This window comes from Schistocerca americana, chromosome 3 (assembly GCF_021461395.2).
Source record: "Schistocerca americana isolate TAMUIC-IGC-003095 chromosome 3, iqSchAmer2.1, whole genome shotgun sequence".
NCBI classification, from domain to species: Eukaryota; Metazoa; Arthropoda; class Insecta; order Orthoptera; family Acrididae; genus Schistocerca; species Schistocerca americana.
Window position 1 is genome coordinate 705,099,664 of NC_060121.1, and position 21,226 is coordinate 705,120,889.

General features: G+C 40.4%; 1 protein-coding gene across 1 annotated transcript in view; it reads left to right on the forward strand.

Moving 5' to 3' along the window:
• The window catches only part of LOC124606327, a 273,720-nt gene that overhangs the window by 210,760 nt on the left and 41,734 nt on the right, over positions 1 to 21,226 (forward strand). Inside the window, exon 6 of the mRNA XM_047138309.1 lies at positions 8,638 to 9,010. Coding sequence (XP_046994265.1) covers positions 8,638 to 9,010 — 373 coding nt within the window. The remainder of the gene's footprint in view (positions 1 to 8,637; positions 9,011 to 21,226) is intronic.

Below are 21,226 nucleotides of genomic sequence, written 5' to 3' on the forward strand. Positions count from 1 at the left end.
TATGTTACTTATGGAAGAACACTGTGTTCATTCACAAAACGTATTTCATTCGGCGCATTAACGATGGAAAAATCACTACATGTATCCGCGAGGTTCGCGGCAGCCTAATGATGGAAAACAACTCTTTCCGATTGACTTCTATAGGACTCGTGCTGGACACATCACTCTTCCAGGTTCACAACTATGATACGACGAAGAGGCAACCAGGACAACATAACTCTCCCCGTGTGCATTCTGTCACGTGCCTCGGTGTAAACAAGCGTTGCGCGGTTGGCTATCTGTCATCCTCGTGAGGCATTCGTAGCACTCTTACTCGGAGTTGTTTTCCTGTGACAAGGCTTAAAAGTTTAATACTTTACTAACTCACGGCGTTTGGGAAATTAATTTGCCTACCTTACTATTATCATTCCTTATTGATTTACTTACCTTATTAACCCTCCTATCCCTATCAACTGAGATATGGAAAAATACAAACCAAAAGAATAACATCCTTTAGGTTTCTTCGAGATTCGAACCCGGGTTTTCCGAAGCCCAGCCAGTTAATTTGGCTGTTGCGCTATCGGTGCTGTCGGGTAAAAGCGTTTATCATGTGGGTCAGCAGCGGCAGTTGTAAATGGTTCTTTCCTCGATTTCTGGGGAAATTTTCGTTTGCGGACCCCATACCTGATGATTAAAAATGCTCTATTTACAATTATCTATCGATTCCTCCAATTTTGAGTCGATTGCGCGTCATAACCTTTAGGGGTGATTTTCTCAAAATTACGGGGGTGTTGACTCAAAATATCTTAGAGCCCTTCGTTTTAGGATGTACACAAGCGACCTGCCAGATTTGAGCCGAATCGGTTGGCGGTGCCTGATGCCTTCCCCTTGTTAGACGTTTGTCGTAGCGTTGTACGAACTTTCCAATACCCTCGTTATAGAAGGCAGCCGCCAGTGCTTTCCGACAATTCTCTACACTGGCCTACAGCTCGTTGTCTGTGCCAAAATGTTGTCTTCATAGCCAGCGGTTCATGTGAGCGGAGATGAAACTCAGAGGGAGAAAATTACGTGCTGTATTGTGGGTAATCAAATATTTCCAACTCAAAACGATGCATTGCCCCTGCAGAATGCGGCTGATAATTGTCTTGAAAAAGAAACCGCACGACAGTTTTGTAATGTTGGTTGCATAGCTTCAGGCGAAATTTCTCACCAGGCCCTCGTACTCGGCGGGAGACACTGTTGTTCTAGGTGTCTTTATGTGCTACCTGTGTGCTCAGAACTAAAAAGAACGACGTAACGTGATTGACGGGTATACTAGAGACACTGCCCAAAACACCTGAGCAAAACTTCATCGGATTTTCACCGTGGTTTCCACTTCGCGACCTATCGTTCCTTACTTTCCAAGCAAAAAGAAGAGAAAACAAAACAACGCGCTACAAAGGAATTATCCGAATGGGACGAAAATCGTAGATGTGACGTTCTTGTGTAGACAAATAATTACTTTCAAAAAATTGGTGATTTATTCAAAAGAAAGAGCTTCACAGACTGAGCAAGTCAGTAACGCATTGGTCCGACTCTGGCTCTTGTGTAAGCAGCTGTTCGGCTTGGCATTGATTGATAGAGTTGTTGGATGTTCTCCTGAGGGATATCGTAGCGAATTCAGTCCAGTTGGTGTTGACCAACGTGTTGTTGACTTGCTTCGTTTGTGAAGCTCTTTCTCCTGAATAAATCATCCAGTTTTTCTGACATTGTACTCATTTGTATGTCTGTACTTTCGTATGTCACCTATTTCCGTCCCATTCGGAAAATTCATTCGTGTTGCGTCGTTTTCTTTTTTTTAGTGTATCTTCAGAGTAGCATTTGGATTGTATCTATGATTACGAATACAGGTTGTTCCAAAATGATCTCTGCAACTTTGACCACGTGTATTTCAGAAATGGGGTAGATATAAAGGTGGGTTTGGCGACACAATGTTCTCCCATTCACCCAGCGCCAACGTTTTAGCAGCCACTCAACAGACTTCAGTGTGCACGGCATCTGTAACACGGAGGATATCTAAGTGATATTCCAGTTGCTGCAATGTCCTGCCTAGCGTATCCTGATTAATGTGTGCAGTTGTCGCTTTGATGTGAGGTGGTAATTCCCGCATCGGGACAGTAATCTTCACAAAGCCCCAAACAAAAAAATGTAATGCGGTTATATCTGGAGACCTTGGTGACCAGTAAATGGGTCCTCCTTTGCCAATTCAACGACCTGGAAAAGTATTGTTCAAAGTCTTCCTGAAGATCGAGGCCCAGTGGCAAGCGACACCAGCTTGCTGTAGCATGACAGGTTGAAGGTCGTCGACCCGTGGAAATGCAAACTGCTCCAGTACGTTCAGATAAACAGTGGAGGCTATTGGCGCCTCTGCAAAGGAAAACGGTCCTATAACACTCTGATGAAGACACAACACCACAGGTTTACGTCTATCAGGCACGATTTCCAAACTAAATTGAGGGTTCTCAGAGCCCCAGATCCTTGCATTGTATAGGTTCACCTGCCAGGACACAGAAAAGCAAGCTCCTTTCGTGAACATCGCCTGTTTCAGATAATGTGGGTTATCGGCGATGAGACTCATAATATCAATTGCAAATTCTTTCTGCTTTTGGCCTGTCATCAGACTGAACCTGGTGCAGCAGCTGCATCTTGCAGGTATGATGCTTTGTTCTCTGGTGTAGCATCATGAGCTGCGTGGTTGGTGGTAGCTGCAGCTGTCGAGTCGCCAGACGGATTGATATGGTTGGGTTCGAGATAAATGTCTGTTGCAGTCTTTCCACATTTACATCACTCGTATTCGAACACTCATCATCTTCATGGCGTTTCCGGATTCTTTGAACCTAGAGTACCACTGTCTTACGGTCGGGTATGATGGAAATGAGCTTCTGTAACGTGTCCGGAAGTTCCGTTGAAACTGAGTGTAAGATTTGGTCTCTGTCAACCATTCCACACACTGTGCCATCTGGTAAGTTGTAACCATTTTCGTCAATTTCTAAACAAGGAAAATAAATAAATAAATAAACACTTTAGGTGTATGTGAACACTGTGACATAAACCTCACCTTCCTACGAACCCCATTTTTTAAATATACATGATCAAAGTTGTAAAGATCATTTCGGAACATTCTGTATTTGTAATTTTGGCACATTTTCAAAATGACAAGCTCTTTATCATTGCACACAAATTGGAGAGTCTCATGCGACACATCGATCGTCGTGCCTGTGATGTGGTGTGAAACAGTTTTTGAATAAAACAATGTGATACATCGCACTTAAGACTTTTGATCTAGTTTTCCTCTTTCTCTTAGCACATCCTGCATACCTTCTCGTTTCACCTTCATTTGGTAGATGGTCCCTAACATTCTCAATAAATTTGTAAGCAGCACTTGGGGTCCATTTTTTTTTTTTTTTTTTTTTTTTTTTACATTCTCGTCTTTCTTTCCCATTTCAATCATTTGCTCTGCAAGAGCGATAAAAAAAATCAGTCAATGGCATTTTTATGGCAACACATCTAGCTAGCAGAGGGTTAACAATGACACTTGAAGATACCGCAATCTACAGGTGCAGGTGATACATAGCAATAACATGCGGCAAATTCCAATTGGTTCTCTGATAACCTTTCATTGCGCATATATAGGGACTGGACAAAACTATGGAAACAACGCTAAAAATGCTTGCTTGAAAATAAAAGCGGTTGCTAGCCAAGCCTGCAGGTTGCACAGTTGTATTTGACCACTAACGGTACCCGTGCAATGTGCACAATACGTTGCCAATGCCAGTTCGTAGCCGGAACAGTGGTCTGTGTAGTTGTGAGTGCACAATGTCGGAGCTAAGTGTAGTCGAACGTGGGCAAATTGTTGGTGTTCTTACGGTGGGTGCTTTTGTAATCAAAGCAGCCGAAGTATTTGGTTTTTCAAGAGGAAGAGTATCGAAGATTTATACGGCATAAAGCGAAAGTGGAAATACATCATCCGCTAAGTCACAACGCAGACGAAAGTGTGCTGGGTGATCGAGACAGACGGTCCTTGATGACGATTATGCTGAAAAATAAGAAGACGACGTATGTAAAAGTCACTGCACAATTGAAGGTCGCACTCGCAAACTCTGTCAGCACCAAAACAACACAAAGTCGCTTCCGAGTCAAGAAATTGCAGTACTAGATAAAATTCCAAATGCACTCATCAGTGATGCAAGTGCCCGTAAGACGAAAGTGTGGTGCTGGAACCATAAAGCCTACACTATGGTGCACTGGATGAAAGTCGTTTGGTCGGATGAGTCTTTTCCACATTATTTCCAACTTTTGGCCGAGTTTACATCCCAAAAGTGAAACAGGGCGGGGATTCGCTGATGATTTGGGCAGCCATATCGTGTTACTCGATGGGCTCCACTGGTACTCCGTAAGATCGGATTACTGTGAAGGATTGTGTAACCTTTTCGCCTGATTAGGTCCATCCGATAGTACAGCGTTTTCCTCCCAGTAGTGATGCTGTGTTCCGAGACTACAGGGCCCCTGCTCACACAGCTAGCATCAATCAGGACTGATCTTGTGAACACGAAGGTGACATGTCACATCTTCCCCGCCCACCACGGTCTCCAGATATCAATATAATTGAGTCTTCGTGGTCTACCTTAGAGAGAAGCGTGTGTGGTCGCTATTCGTTTCCAACATTGTTACCTAAACGCGCCACTGTTTTGCAGAAGAATGGTATAAGAGCTCCTTTAAAGCTATACAAAAGCTGTATTTATCCATTCCGAGATGACTGGAAGCCGCTTTCGATGTCGTACGTGGTGGTCTTTCGTGTATCTACGTTTTTTGCACCCTCCTTACGTCCCAGTGATAGTGATGAATGGGGAAAGGTAGAGAATATAGACTACCCTACTGGACCTTGTTTAATAACAAAAGTATATTCAATCTATGAAGGAGCAAGGCAAGATGACCTAGCGTTGACGCCCGATAGAAGGCAAATTATAAACGAGTAGCAGTAGACATGTATTGCTTCTGCGACGTGGTGGGAATCGTTGAGCAGTACAGTATGTTTAAATTCCGGCGCTCTTAGATATGGCGATGTTTCCTTGGCGCTGCTGCCCTTTCAACTATCCGATGTCACTACTGAGTCTGTGTGACGGCTACGTGCTTTTGGTGTTTGAGGCCGAATACTCACAGAAGTTTTGACACACTTCCATTAATTCCTGCAGGCTGTGGGAGGCTGGGTCACTGAGGTCTAGGGGTACTGTGTTTGACTACGTAATCTAAACGTTGCGAGTGCCGGTTTCGATCACAGCCACTCCTTTGATTTTGAATGCAAATAATCAGCAAAGGTGGCCGAAGACATCCGGTATAAAGAGTGAATCCAGTTATGGCAACAGCATTTTCAAAGAGAGCAGAGTGCTTGATATCGACCTCTTGTCTTTTGGAGCAGAAAGTGGTCCTCAAACGTGGAATAATCAGAAATTTTCGACAGCATGAAGATGCAGAAGGCAGTAAGGCTGTGGTAATCACTGCATGAAAAACTTATCGTTCAGATACACCATTACGGTTAGATTTTCTGCTCCCTTTACGTGCCGAATTACTCATTCAGTGCCCTCATGTGTTCTGTCTTTTCAACTTCTGCTTGTGAAGATGGCAGGTACACGTCAACAATTTTTGTTGGCAACAATTTACTGTTGATTCTGATGACACTACCTTACCACTGAACTCTTCACAGTGACGTACTCTTTGCGCTATCTTAGTCCTAGGATAGACTGTATCTCGAACGTGACTGTGTTTTATTATTACACGTTATTCTAGCAGAGTAACGCGCTACCATGCCAGTCGTACTAGGTGGAATGTTATAATCAGCAGTACATGCTTTAATTATACTTGTGACGCTCTCACTCAAACACACTAGGCTAAGGGCCGTGCTTCATGATGAACACATACAAGAGACCGGTATGGTAACGTTATCTCTCAGGTTTTCTCCGCGCGATTGGTTAATGACGTGCTTCCGGGTGTTCTGCAGAATTGTTGTTTCCATTTTATGAACAATATTTTGAAGACCGACCTAATCGTCTTCTTCAGCTGCTGTAAGTCTTGTTATGCGAACTCGTTCTCTGAACTCCAGCCGGAAACAATACAGCCGCGAACCTCGCAGCTCCTGAAGAAGATGGATGGGTCGTCATCGAAATATTGTGCACAAAATGGAAACAACTCGGCAGAACACTCAGAATCACACTGTTAATCAGTATCGCAATGTTTGTCATCGAAATAGTTCTTGAAAGTGGCATAAGGACGACGTTGTGGTGCAATGCATAAATTAACTCATACTCAATTGCTGATGGCGGCTTGGAGTCATTTCTGAAATTCATAGCAACTGCGGACACGACACAGGAAAAAGAAAAAAAAAGAGAAAAAAAACAATTCACTCATCTTGTGCGGCACTGTCCGACGCAGTCTATCCATCATAAAAATGTCTACAAGCACACGATATTTTATATACTCCTGGCGTTCTGAGGCCTTGATCGTCTTTCACTGGCCTAATGATTTGTCGAACTGTTGCTGGAGCCTTGAGGACCGAATCGATTTTAAGCCTCTTTGGGAGGCCGGCTTACCTTTATTGTTACTTAGTCAAAGAACGGCAAAAACGCAAGCTTCTTCGAGTCCTCATCAGAGTCATTCTGCTTACCAGTTTTCAGAAAGATGGCTTGCGAAATCTGGCAGTTGATGTACCCTTTTTCCTTGAATACTTTCTGTAAGTGGCTCAGTTCCTTCGGCAAGTTTTCAGCGCCTGAGACTGCTTCCGCTCGGTGCAGTAGCTTTCTCAGGATAGAACGTTTCTGCGACGGATTGTGGCAGCTGTTAGCGTGCAGATATAGGACAATTTGGGTGGGTTTCTGGCAAACATTGTGGCTGTGACACTCATTTGCCTTACGGCGGACCCGGACGTCAAGGAATCGCAAGGCAACGTCTGTCTCTACGTCCATCGTGAACTTGATGTTGACATGGATACTGTCGATATGGTCCAAGAATTCTACCAGCTTTTCGCGTCTGTGAGACCACACAGCGAACGTGTCGTGGACATAACGACAAAAGCAACTAGGCTTTGCACGAGCCATGTCCTGGACGATGTCCTCAAAGTACTCCTCAAACAGGTTGACTATAACTGGAGCTAATCGGCTCCCCATAGCGTCGCCGTCCATCTTGTCCATTCTGCATCATACAACAAATAAGATGAGGACAGTGTGCAAGAGAGCAGATATGGAGAATCTTTTATGGGAACACGCGTGAATAATGATACCATATCAAAATGGAGCATAATATCTCCTTCTCCAAGACGCAGGCATTTAATTCGGCTGATGAAATTGGTCATATTCTTGGTGTGGTGTTCACAGTGACCACGTGTGGAGCAAGAGGGCAGGCCAGACGTTTCGCGTATCTGTAAGTCGGCAATCCAGTGGTGCTCACGAAGGGACATAGAGATGTATTCTTCTTGTGAATCTTTGCAAGCCCATTCAAGGTAGGTGTTGAACGTGTCCAAGGGAGGAGATTTTTAATGACATTCTCCTCCAGTGAAGATCTCTTGAGAGCCTATGACGCCTTCCTCCTTTATTTGTGTCCCATGGTAATCTTTGATATGTCTCCTCCTCCAGCATCAACCGAATCTTCGCATCATCGCATCATAGTAGGGTCATTCCATAGTGACGGCTGCATTGCCGTCGTCAGCTGGCAGGACTACCAGGAGAGGATCGTTGTGGAGTTAATTAAGACCATCACTCTGAGCTCGTGTCATGTTCGAGGTTAGCGTGTTGGGTTTTGAAAAAATGCGGGTCATTTCTCTACGAATTTCGTCTGCAGTTTCACTGAGCATCTTCTAAACAGCTTGTTCCACACCACTTATGTCCGGGGCAGGTATCCCCACGGCGAAAAAAAAAAAAAAAAAAAAAAAAACAACTGAGGTCACCAGTCCCCTACAACTTAGAACTACTTAAACTTAACTAACCTAAGGACATCACACACATTCATGCCCGAGGCAGGCGAACCTGCGAGCGTAGCAGTCGCGCGGTTCCAGACTGTAGCGCCTAGAACCGCTCGGCCACAACGGCCGGCGATGATGGAAAATTAAGTGTCTTATCAACATGATGAATTTAGCATTGATGCGGGTGCAATGTCGGCTCTTAAGAAGGTGCCTAATTCTGCGCCACTCACACTTTCTGGAACATAATGAGCAAGCAAGCACATCGCCCACTGCCTGGCAGAAGCGCAGTAAGCAGCGAGTGCGGGAACGTGGCATTCTGTCTACACTAGACTAGACTAGACTAGACTAGGGTCAAGTGTGGACAGTACGCCATGCTCCCAGTACTCCCATTCACTGAGCTTCTGCCAGGCAGGCGGCAACGTGCTTGTATGCTCATTATGCTCCAGTGTGTGCTTTCGAGGTTACATAAGAACGATTAGATTTCCTGGGTCATGATATCGGCACAATTCTGTGCGAAATTGTTACAGAACTGTTGGTAGTCTCATTTGAAAATTTTAGTTGACCACAACCAGTATGGCCATTACACGTACACCTTAATACAGCTATGGTGGTTCCTATTAACATTCATCCAAAGAATATCATTTTAACGCCAAAATAATGACGTGGTGCAGGTGGCGACAGCGACGCCCACGACGCCGGGGGGCGGGTGCGCAGCGTCGCGCGACCACGCGGCGACGGCGGCGTCGGGGCGGCGCGTGCAGCTGTGCCTGTGGGCGGCGGCGCCGTGCGCGGCGGCCGTGGCTGCCGGCGTCGCGCTGCTGCCCGCCAGCCCCGCCGCGGCGGGGGCGGCCGCCGGCCTCGGGGCGGCAGCGTGCGCCGCGCTGGCCGCCGTGGTGGCACGCCAGCCCCCCGCCGCCGCCTCCGCCGCCCCCGCGCCACTGCTCTGCCCCTGGCTGCCCGCCGCCTGCGCTCTCGCCTGCCTCGTGGCCGCTGCGCAGCTGCTGCCCGCTGCCTGGCCGTCGGCATTTCTCTGGCTCACAGTCGGTGAGTGCCTTCGCTACCAGTGCGCCACGTGTCGCATAGCGCTGCAGTACAGTCCTTCGGCAAGTGCCGTATCCCGATTTCCCATAAACTACACTCAGTGTAAGAAAAGTCAAAATAAGCGAACAGGTGTCTCGGCATTTCCGTAGATACTAGACCTTTTCGAGGAAAACTATTGTCAACGTTTTCCAGGTATGTTATGTGCCTTTTAGTGGGCGGTATACTCAACGGGCATATATCACTAGGGGTAAAATAGATACTGTCTACAGGAAAATGAAAGAGACCATTTTTAGAAAAGAGAACCACTTGTATGAATGTCAAGAGCTCAGATGGAAAACCAGTCCTAGGCAAAGAAGGGAAAGCAGAAAGGTGGGACGAGTTTATAGCGGCTCTGTACAAGGGCAATGTACTTGAGGGCACTATTATGGAAATGGAAGAGGATGTTGATGAAGATGAAATGTGAGATATGATACTGCTTGAATAATTTGGCAGAGCAGTCAAAGATCAAGCCGAAACAAGATCCCGTGAGTAGACAACATTCCATTAGAACTACTGATAGCCTTGGGAGGGCCAGCCATGACAAAACTCTACCCTCTGCTGAGCAAGATGTATGAGACAGACAAAATACCCTCAGACTTAAAGAAGAATATAGTTATTCCAATCCCAAAGGAAGCAGGTGTTGACAGGTGTGAAAGTTACTGAACTATCAGTTAATAAGTCAGAGTGCAAAATACTAACACGTATTGTTCACAGACAAATGGAAAAACTGCTAGAAATCAACCTTGGGTTCAAATGGTTCAAATGGCTCTGAGCACTATGGGACTCAACATCTATGGTCATCAGTCCCCTAAAACTTAGAACTACTTAAACCTAACTAACCTAAGGACATCACACACATCCATGCCTGAGGCAGGATTCGAACCTGCGACCGTAGCAGTCGCGCAGCTCCGGACTGAGCGCCTAGAACCGCTAGACCACCGCGGCCGGCGCCAACCTTGGGGAAGATCAGTTTCGATTCTGTAGAAATGTTGGAACACGTGAGGCAATACTGATCCTACAACTTATTTCAGAAGATAGATTAACACTAGAATGACGGAGTTTCTGACATTCCAAAAAAAGCCGAAAGGGGTCATTTTGACCACAGATAAAATATTTTCATATTTGACTTAAACAAGTACTTTTTTTAGTGTTTGTTAATCCATACTTCATTTCTGGTAATCACAATAGTTATTTACAATTATAAATAATTACTAATTTATATGAACAACGCTGTATCATACAAATTTACTGTTGTGACTGTTAACAAGTTTTTTAACCATAGATTTTAATTTATTAACCATTCATACAACCTTCTAGACATATTTAGTATATTTGGTCCAGTTTACTCTCACATGTGTTTTACAAATAACTCTGTATTACGTTTCACTCAAATAATTTGAAGTTGCTAGAGGCACTTAGCACCGGTGATTTCTGTTTTACAGGCACATATTCCACAAACAGCGTTGAGGCGCTTTATACAGTTTTTGCTGGTCTTGTTGCCTTTTCAGTGTCTGATTTGACACTTCCTCCATTTTCCAGGTGATTTCAGTCCCATATCCTCTTCCTTTGCCTGATGTTCTTGCTCTTTCATTCCCTTGACTTCATTTGCCAGTTGATGAACTTCTTCCTTTCCGTTTTCCTGTTCATTACTATGTTATAGATAACCCATGCATTTATTGCCACAATGTCCAGTATGTTGAATAAGGCAGGCATTGGCCATCTCCTACATGCAACCTTCGTAGTATATTTATTCATTTGATCAAACACGTCCACCCTGTACTTTGTTGCATTGTAGAACGTTACAGTTTCAGGTTTTTTCTTCCCTTCCTTGCTTGTTGCTACTTCAGCATGCAGCATACTCAAAAGAATGACTTTTTATTCTTATTTTCTTGGTAAACAGTCAAGGTGCATTCTGTGTTGCCACTATTATGCAATATTGTGGTGGGGTGTATTTAGCATTTGGCTTCCTTACTTCATTAGGGATTTCATGACAGATCTTGTTCATTGTACCAACTAATGAAGTATTCTTTTCTTTGAGTTTTTTTAGCAAGTTGAAGAGACATAAAGAAGTTGTTCGTGATCACATTTATTCTTTGATTTACAAATGGCTCCATGATATGCAGAATGATATACTCTCCAAGTGGTTGTCTGTCTCTACACATGTCCTCTTTGTTGAGGTGTGGGAAAGCATTACATATCGTAACAAAATTTTTTAGCAGGGGAAACTGGACTACAACAAAAAATAATCAATGAAAAATTATTTGATGAAACAGAGAATTTGAAAAGTTTGTTGTTTTACTTGTATTCCAATGACATCAAGAACATATGATCATGGGGGTATCTGTTATTGATCACTCTGGCCTCCACCACTCAGTGATAACTTTGAGACAAATACATATGTTTACTTCTAGAACAGTTTCCAAACATTACACTTTAGTAATTAGTTCTGCAGTGACATATAAAGTTTGGTGTAACTTGGAGTAATCTGCTTCCTGCAGCCACTGCTGAAGTCATCATCCTGGTCCATTTCATCTGCAAACTGGATCTAGTTACATGAATTCCATGGAATAATCCAGGTACCAAGTCGTTTTATAATGGTTTATGAATAACGAACTGCTCAACTTCTTCTTGGTGGGAGCCCACTCCATGTAATGGGCTACATAATAACGAAAAGGTAGTACAACAATTAGATTATAACACTGATGTGAGATACAATGGTCGCATCTGTGAACTGTCTCCAACTGAGCTTTTTCTGAGCCTTCTGTTCCCCTTATTTATATGTTCTTAACAATGAAGTCCCCCATTCGGATCTCCGGGCGGGGACTACTCAAAAGGACGTCGTTATCAGGAGAAAGACGACTGGCGTTCTACGGATCGGAGTGTGGAATGTCAGATCCCTTAATCGGGCAGGTAGGTTAGAAAATTTAAAAAGGGAAATGGATAGGTTAAAGTTAGATATAGTGGGAATTAGTGAAGTTCAGTGGCAGGAGGAACAAGACTTTTGGTCAGGTGAGTACAGGGCTATAAATACAAAATCAAATAGGGGTAATGCAGGCGTAGGTTTAATAATGAATAAAAAAATATGAGTGCGGTGTTAGCTACTACAAACAGCATAGTGAACGCATTATTGTGGCCAAGATAGACACAAAGCCCATGCCTACTACAGTAGTACAAGTTTATATGCCAACTAGCTCTGCAGATGATGAAGAAATAGATGAAATGTATGACGAGATAAAAGAAATTATTCAGGTAGTGAAGGTAGACGAAAATTTAATAGTCATGGGTGACTGGAATTCGTCAGTAAGAAAAGGAAGAGAAGGAAACATAGTAGGTGAATATGGATTGGGGGGAAGAAATGAAAGAGGAAGCCGCCTTGTAGAATTTTGCACAGAGCATAACTTAATCATAGCTAACACTTGGTTCAAGAATCATAAAAGAAGGTTGTATACCTGAAAGAATCCTGGAGATACTAAAAGGTATCAGATAGATTATATAATGGTAAGACAGAGATTTAGGAACCAGGTTTTAAATTGTAAGACATTTCCAGGGGCAGATGTGGATTCTGACCACAATCTATTGGTTATGAACTGCAGATTGAAACTGAAGAAACTGCAAAAAAGTGGGAATATAAGGAGATGGGACCTGGATAAACTGAAAGAACCAGAGGTTGTAGAGAGTCTTAGGGAGAGCATAAGGGAACAATTGACAGGAATGGGGGAAAGAAATACAGTAGAAGAAGAATGGGTAGCTCTGAGAGATGAAGTAGTGAAGGCAGCAGACGATCAAGTAGGTAAAAAGGCGAGGGCTAATAGATATCCTTGGGTAACACAAGAAATATTGAATTTAATTGATGAAAGGAGAAAATATAAAAATGCAGTAAATGAAGCAGGCAAAAAGGAATACAAACGTCTCAAAAATGAGATCGACGGGAAGTGCAAAATGGTTAAGCAGGGATGGCTAGAGGACAAATGTAAGGATGTAGAGGCTTGTCTCACTAGGGGTAAGATAGATACTGCCTACAGGAAAATTAAAGAGACCTTTGGAGAGAAGAGAACCACTTGTATGAATATCAAGAGCTCAGATGGCAAACCAGTTCTAAGCAAAGAAGGGAAGGCAGAAAGGTGGAAGGAGTATATAGAGGGTTTATACAAGGGCGATGTACTTGAGGACAATATTATGGAAATGGAAGAGGATGTAGATGAAGACGAAATGGGAGATAAGATACTGCGTGAAGAGTTTGACAGAGCACTGAAAGACCTGAGTCGAAACAAGGCCCCGGGAGTAGACAACATTCCATTAGAACTACTGATGGCCTTGGGAGAGCCAGTCATGACAAAACTCTACCCTCTGGTGAGCAAGATGTATGAGACAGGCGAAATACCCTCAGACTTCGAGAAGAATATAATAATTCCAATCCCAAAGAAAGCAGGTGTTGACAGACGTGAAAATTACCAAACTATCAGTTTAATAAGTCACAGCTGCAAAATACTAACACGAATTCTTTACAGACGAATGGAAAAAACTGGTAGAAGTGGACCTCAGGGAAGATCAGTTTGGATTCCGCAGAAATGAAGGAACGCATGAGGCAATACTAACCTTACGACTTATCTTAGAAGGAAGATTAAGAAAAGGCAAACCTAGGTTTCTAGCATTTGTAGTCTTAGAGAAAGCTTTTGACAATGTTAACTGGAATACTCTCTTTCAAATTCTGAAGGTGGCAGGTATAAAATACAGGGAGCGAAAGGTTACTTACAATTTGTACAGAAATCAGATGGCAGTTATAAGAGTCGAGGGGCATGAAAGGGAAGCAGTGGTTGGGAAAGGAGTGAGACAGGGTTGTAGTCTCTCCCCGATGTTATTCAATCTGTATATTGAGCAAGCAGTAAAGGAAACAAAAGAAAAATTCGGAGTAGGTGTTAAAATTCATGGAGAAGATGTAAAAACTTTGAGGTTCGCCGATGACATTGTAATTCTGTCAGAGACAGCAAAGGACTTGGAAGAGCAGTTGAACGGAATGGACAGTGTCTTCAAAGGAGGATATAAGATGAACATCAACAAAACCAAAACGAGGATAATGGAATGTAGTCAAATTAAATCGAGTGATGCTGAGGGAATTAGATTAGGAAATGAGACACTTAAAGTAGTAAAGGAGTTTTGCTATTTGGGGAGCAAAATAACTGATGATGGTCAAAGTAGAGAGGATATAAAATGTAGACTGGCAATGGCAAGGAAAGCGTTTCTGAAGAAGAGAAATTTGTTAACATCGAGTATAGATTTAAGTATCAGGAAGTCGTTTCTGAAAGTATTTGTATGGAGTGTAGCCATGTATGGAAGTGAAACATGGACGATAACTGGTTTGGACAAGAAGAAAATAGAAGCTTTCGAAATGTGGTGCTACAGAAGAATGCTGAAGATAAAGTGGGTAGATCACATAACTAATGAGGAGGTATTGAATAGGATTGGGGAGAAAAGAAGTTTGTGGCACAACTTGACTAGAAGAAGAGATCGGTTGGTAGGACATGTTTTGAGGCATCAAGGGATCACAAATTTAGCATTGGAGGGCAGCATGGAGGGTAAAAATCGTAGAGGGAGACCAAGAGATGAATACACTAAGCAGATTCAGAAGGATGTAGGTTGCAGTAGGAGATGGGAGATGAAGAAGCTTGCACAGGATAGAGTAGCATGGAGAGCTGCATCAAACCAGTCTCAGGACTGAAGACCACAACAACGACAACAACGAAGTTAACAAAACTAGAGTCCAAATTTACAAAATTAACAATTAAAAGTTCAAAGTTATTATGAATAACTGTACACAAAATCTTTCATAGTTTATGCCCAATCTGGTGTATACAATACAAAAATTTTTACATAAGATAATGCATCACAATGTACAAAATAGTAAAAAAACAATAATGCCAACCTAATTTTTCTTAATTATGGCTTACTTAGTGAATGCAAAATAATGCTAGCATGTATTGGATGAACATGACATACAAGTAAACAAATTAAATAATTATTATTATTTATTATACAAAATCACTTATTAGATACAATTCGAAACACAAAACTTGCAATGAACTGCATCTTTGGAGAGTTTTATTTCAATGACCCCCGCCCCCAAAGAGGTCTGGGTATCTGCAAGAGCCGAAGCTATTCTTCAGATAAAAAGGTATACTTTCAGATGGAGAATAATCACAAGTGCCACCAAAAGAATAAACCTTACAACTAATATACATAAGATTCTTTAAAGACAGTGAGTATAGTGACATGTTTTCAATTCTTGTGTGCAGACTTAATATAACTGGTTTCCAAGTGTTCTTTCACATCACCCATTTCATGGTTTTTACATTCCACTTTCCTTGTCCCTTTGTTTCAAACAAGTGTCCTTCAATCACTTTTCAGGCATCACTTTACAATTGACTTGGAAGTTGCAATTTGCATCAGCTCACAAAATATTGATACATACATACATAATCATAAGAAAAGATCAAATACATGAGAAAATATCAAATGTAATAAAAAATATGAGTAATTACATAATTGGATTAACATTTCAAGAAATTATTTTACAATATTCATATGAATGGTTTTTTTATCATGTATTGCTCATCTCCTGAGTTTCAGTCATATTTATTGGGATATAGTGTAATATTTGTCTTGGAGTCTGCCTGCTTAGCTAGGTGATAACATGCTCGCCTCCCATTCAAGTGGGCCCGGGTTCGATTCCCGGCCGGGTTGGAGATTTTCTCCACTTGTGAACAGGTTGTTGTGTTTTCCTCATCATCGTTTCATCATCATCACCAGCATGCAAGTCACCCAGTGTGGTGTTGAATGAAATAAGACTAGCACTTGGTGGCCGAACTTTCCCAAATAGGGGCCTCCTGGCCAACGGTGCCATACACTCATTTCATTTCCATTTTTATCTTGGACAAAACAGTGGCAAATATTTGTTTACAAATTCAAGCAAGTTTCATTAGTATTTAACCTTGTACAGTCTCAGTTAATTTTCAATCCATATTTTATCAATACAGCTACTTTCACTGTAAGTTGTGTGCAAGAGCATCTTTTTATCTAACACAGAATAATCAAGACCCTTCCTCTTTGACAACACTAAGATAAAATTTGACAGCATTAGGACAACATCTGACAGCATTAGAGCAAATTTGATGACTCAACAACAAACCAGACAGCTTTTGATAAGAACTGACACCACCCAGGCAAATTAAGGCCAACTTTAGATACATTTTTCACTATTATTCTTGCAGCAAAACCATATTTGAGGTTCTATTCCATCTCATAGAAACCCCTGACACTAATGCATGCAATTTCATGTCAGTGAAACAAAATTATGTCATAATATTCAAATATTTCATAACTTATTTCCTTTCTCTTTCATACAGAATGGTTTCAGAACTGTGTATTGCTATTTCTCTTCCTCCGATGTGGCTACATTTTAGCAACCTCTCATCATCAAGTGTCATAATATTATGTATCTCATGGAAAAATGTGTGTAAAAGTCATGTATGTGTAAAACAACAATATACATTTTAGCAACCTCTCATCATCAAGTGTTATTATCTTATATATCTCATGGACAAATACATGTAAAAGTCATATAAGTGTAAAACAACAATATGCAAATAAAACCATTCTAAAATAAGTTTTTCATTCAGTTTCCCCCAAGTCAATTTCACCTCGATATTTCAATTCACAAAGCAACATACTAACATTTGTGTATAAGTCTAGAAACAAATATGTACATAGCTCCCTCATAAATGCAATCTATGAGTGTTGTCTCTCTAACTTTTCTGTTTTGTCTTAAATAGTATGTGACACAAATGCACCTTTAGAAATTCTTACTCTGAGTATATCAAAATCATTAAGTGTTTGGTCATAACATTAAACATAAGACTACATAACAGGAACACAATTGTTTTTTCTTGGTTCTAGAACACAGCATCTCTTCACAGAAATCTTCAACATTCATGTGAAATATTAATAATGTGAAAATTGTGTTTTGTCTACCCTTTAACATTTTCAGACTTCATGTCCACTTTGCTCTTGTTTGACATAGGTAGAATGTATCTTTCTCGCTATTAATTTCCTCAAATTCTTGTCATCATGGTATAGTAAATGTATTCAAAAAGCATATTCTGTAAAATCCATCACCTCACAATAAGTGTTATCCTCTACTTTTTTGGAAATTGAACAAAATTCTCACTCATCAGACGAATTACTGAAAATGCTTGAGTTTGTAGATATGAAGTTTAGTACAGAAAATTCAATGTAGTCTTCAATAATCTAACAAAATTTTAAAATAAGCTTGTGTGCACACATAATTACCTACGTATACCTTAAAATGACAGAAAACCTTTTCAAATCTACTCTCATTTGTATAATGTAGCATAGAATTCAGAATGTGATACTCATGCTAAAAAACATTTGATAATTATCTTCAATTATTGATAGATGTGTAATTAAGCTGTGTATATGGAATGTGGCACTTGTGTGTTTCTGTCAAGCAAGTGTCGTATTAGTTGGGACACATTTCATATGCCACACGCACGGCACACCAAGTGCGTATGTACCCCCCTCAGGGTTTACAGTTATTGAAAATATAGTTTCAGCTGAGTAATGTTTCTTAATCCAAACCACTTCCTTGACCTAGGATATATCAAACAGTAAGCATTTTGATAAGGTATCTCTAGAATTTCAAATGGACGAATATAAATATCAAAAAATTTGTTTCTTTTCTTATTGATGGCTTTAGATTTTTCATAACTTTTGTTTAATAGCAGATTCCCTACTGTATATTGAATGACTTTAAGTTTCTTATCATGTTTTAATTTCACTTTTTCATTCAGCTTTTTACCCATATAACTCTTTCCTAATTTCTATTCTTCATCTTGATTTTGGTTATATCTTAATTGATAACAGATATTAGCAATTTCCTTTTCCCCTTGTACTCCCTGAATGTACACAATCCAAAAATGTTTGTTGTTCTGTAAGTTTTCATTTTCCTGTTCACCCCCATTGGTAATCTAGACAGAGCATCTAGTATCACATTTTGGTCTACTTTTATGTAATCTATTGTGTGCTCAAATTGTTTTAGGAAAATAACTCACCTGATAATTCTGTCATGAAAAAGTTTGCATATCTTTATGTAGCTCAAAGCTTTGTGGTCAGAGAAAACTATTGTTTTATGACCAACTAGGTAGCTCTTAAATTTTTCAAATCCCCAGACAATAGCCAAGAGTTCTTTTTCTGTGACTGTATAATTTCTGTCATGTTTCTGTAATCCTCTACTATCAAAACTGATTGAAAAGTGTTCTATAGCCCCATTGATTTCGTTCTGCTGGAAAAGGGGTACCCCAAGCCTATAATCACTTCCATCAGTCATAAGACAGAATAGTAATGCCCAATCAGGCCTATGAAGAATTCTACTGTTGCAAAGTTGCTTCTTAATTTCATTGAATCTGTCTTGACATTTAATTGTCCATTTCCAAATCAAATTTTTCTTAAGAAGTTCTCTGAGACATAGTGCATTAAGTGCCTGCGAACATACATATTTTTGGTAAAAGTTTGCCAAACCCTAAAATGACCTAAGTTGCTTTTTACTTTTGGGTATTGGAAATTCCTCTATGGCCATGAGTTTATCTTTGTCAGGCAGAATCCCCTTTTCACTAATAGTGTGGCCTAAAAATTTTAATTCTGTCACTCAAAATTTATTTTTCTCTAATTTCTAAGTCATACCCTCCTCTCTAAATTTTTTCCAATTTTCCCCAAATTTCAATATGTTCTTCCCATGTGTTACTAGTTACTAAAATATCATCCACATAAATTACCAATTTGGACAATAATTCCCTACCTAAGGCATAATTTAAAGCATGGATAAATTCAGCAACTGAACAATTTGGTGAAACTCTAATGTCACATCTAGACTGGAAAAATATTTTGTGTCACTGAGTTTATTCAATAATTTCTCCATGGATTCAGGATGGCCAGCATCCCATTCAAGGAATTTGTTCAAATGGCAAGAATCCAAAACAAGCCTAACACCTCCATCTTTCTTAGAAACAACAACCAGTGGATTATTGTACTGGCTGCTGCTCCTTTCCACTATCCTCCATTTCTGCATCTTCTGCAATGCTCTCTCTACTAATTTTATTTTGCAAATTGGGACCCCACACGGTTTGATAAAAAATGGATCATGCTGTTTCATTTTTAAATTGCAGACATAATTTTTAACTCTTCTTGGCTTATTACAAAAAATGTCACAATATTCCCACAGAAACTGATCTAAATATTCTCTGTCAGATAAATTATCTGCAGTATTTGCTTTATCACTGACTGACTGTGAAAAATATTACTTCCAAAATTTTCCTTTTGTTCCTCCTCTAAACTTTCAATGCACCTGTCATCAGAAAATTAAATTTCTCTCCTCTGATTACTGAAATTTTATGTACATTTTAAATGTAATTTGGCCTCACCAGAACTACTAGATTTTGGTTCCATGAAACGTATTTTTAAGTTTTCCCAATCAAAAATTCCATTTTCTTTAATTATCATGCCAAACAGAATACCTTCATTTGGATCTACCACCACAAAACATCCGTGTTCAAACAACAAATCCCCAATTAAAAATGAAATCAAAGCCTATTTGGAAATTGGTTTGCTGCACTTACCTGTAGCTCACTTAACCTTAACATTTGTTACAGGAAATTCTATGTATGAAGCACTTACCTGTAGCTCACTTAACCTTAACATTTGTTACAGGAAATTCTATGTATGAAGCACTGTTATTCAACCTTTCTCTTAATTTATCAGATATGCAACAAATAGGACTACCCGTGTCTATTAGACACATGCCTTTTCCAATTCTCATTTCTTATTTCAAAATATGGACTATCATATACCTGTTGTTTATCAACTTTCACTTCCTCTGTTAATAAATCATCTTCTATTTCTTTAAAAGCTAAATTAATGCATAATTGTTGCTTATTCATTGAAACTGTTGTAAATTACACAAAGACATATCACCAATAGACTAAATTTCTTCAGAATCTGATGAACTATTGCTTTCTGTGTAAGAGGGCTCATGAATTATACCTTGTTGATTGCCTGAATTATTACCTCATTGCTTTGTGGTGTGTGTTCCATGACTTCATTATTCCCAAATTCCAAATAATCATCATCACAGCTACATTTCACTTCTTGCTTATTTAATACCTCTAAAACATTGTAACCTATATGCGTAGTTTGTTCATTCTTATCATTACTCTTATCCAAAATCTCCCTGACATCAACAGAAGACCACTGCCACTCATCAAATCATCAATACCTACTAATTGACTATTATTAACTTCATCTCCATATACTTCTACAAAATTCATCCTATCAAGTGCCTCACAGGAATCTACATGGACCTCAGGTGCAATATCAAATCTCTCTACTGCTACATCATCATCTGAATCAGCTACTAAAGCATCAATACTTTTTGGTACAAGATTATCATTTTGACTTACTACTACATCAAACAAAACTGGATCATCATCATTAACAAACAAACTAGCACTATTACAATCATCAGTATAACTATCCTTGGATACACACTTGTCAAATAAATTTGTCAGGTCCTCTTCACTAAGCTCATAACTATTTTGTGTCTTTGTGTCATCGTTACTCATTTCTTTTAACATGTAGTTCCAAAATTCATATTGCTTATTTACATTATTAATGTGGTCAGTCCTACTGTGATCTGTGTGTGTTGGTGGTGTGACCTGTGTCTGTTTCTCCTGCTCTTGGCCTGGTTATGAGTTTTTCTCCTCACTTCAAACTGACATGCCTCCAATGAAGTGGTTACTTGTTTCCTGTCTGTACTACCTGTTCTGATTTGAGTTGGTATTTTGTCTGTAATCATTGCTATTTTGACCACTGTTCCTGTTACCATAGTTATTTTATCTGTTACTGTTATGATAATTTTGATTTTGAGAGAACCCACCAATCTGGTAGTGATGCTCTCCACTACTTTGATTGTTTGACCTGTCAGGGACTGAGCGGGGTGGCGCAGTGGTTAGACACTGGACTCGCATTCGGGAGGACAACGGTTCAATCCCGCATCCGGCCATCCTGATTTAGGTTTTCCGTGATTTCCCTAAATCACTCCAGGCAAATGCCGGG